Here is a 678-nt window from a genome sequence, read left to right on the forward strand (position 1 = left end):
GAGGAGATGGGGATGGGGATGGTTGGGATGGATGGAATGGGGATGAGGTGGGGATGGGATGGAATTGGGATGGGATAGAGATGGGATGGGAATGGAAATGGGATGAGATGGATGGAATGGGATTGGGATGGATGGAATGGGGCTGGGCTGGGGATGGGATGGAATTGGGAGGGGGTGGAATTGGGATGGGATGGAAAGGGAATGGGAATGGAGATGGGATGGATGGGATGGGGATTTGGGATGGGATGGGAAGGGAATGGGGGTGGATGGGATGAGGATTTGGGATGGGATGGGATGGATGAGATGGATGGGATGGATGTGAGGGGAATGGGATGGGGTGGGAATGGGATGGAATTGGGATGGATGGGATTCAATTGGGATGGAATTAGGATGGATGGGGAAGGGAGGGGATGGGAATGGGAATAGGGAAGGGATGGGATTGGGATGGGGATGGAATTAGGAAGGCACAGGACAGGAGATCCCGGCCCGCCGCCCCCACGCACCGTGATGAAGGGGTCGCGCAGCTGCAGCCCGTACAGGGTCCAGCTGGTGGAGGCCAGGAAGGTGGTGACGGTGAGGGGGAAGGAGAGGCAGCGCGAGGAGCGGCTCCGCACCACCTTGGCCTGCGGGTGAAACATCAGCGTGTGCCGGGTACACCCCACAGCCCCACAACAACCC

At 58.8% G+C, this 678-nt stretch overlaps 1 protein-coding gene across 1 annotated transcript; it reads right to left on the reverse strand.

The window, feature by feature from the left end:
• Positions 1 to 503: 503 nt before the first annotated feature.
• On the reverse strand, positions 504 to 623 carry SLC50A1 (solute carrier family 50 (sugar efflux transporter), member 1; the record flags this gene model as incomplete). Its single annotated transcript, XM_010193033.1, has 1 exon — positions 504 to 623. A coding segment is annotated over one exon (120 nt), but the record flags the coding sequence as incomplete, so codon positions are not given.
• Between the last annotated feature and the right edge of the window lie 55 nt (positions 624 to 678).

This window comes from Mesitornis unicolor, unplaced genomic scaffold, assembly GCF_000695765.1.
Source record: "Mesitornis unicolor isolate BGI_N332 unplaced genomic scaffold, ASM69576v1 scaffold37469, whole genome shotgun sequence".
NCBI classification, from domain to species: Eukaryota; Metazoa; Chordata; class Aves; order Mesitornithiformes; family Mesitornithidae; genus Mesitornis; species Mesitornis unicolor.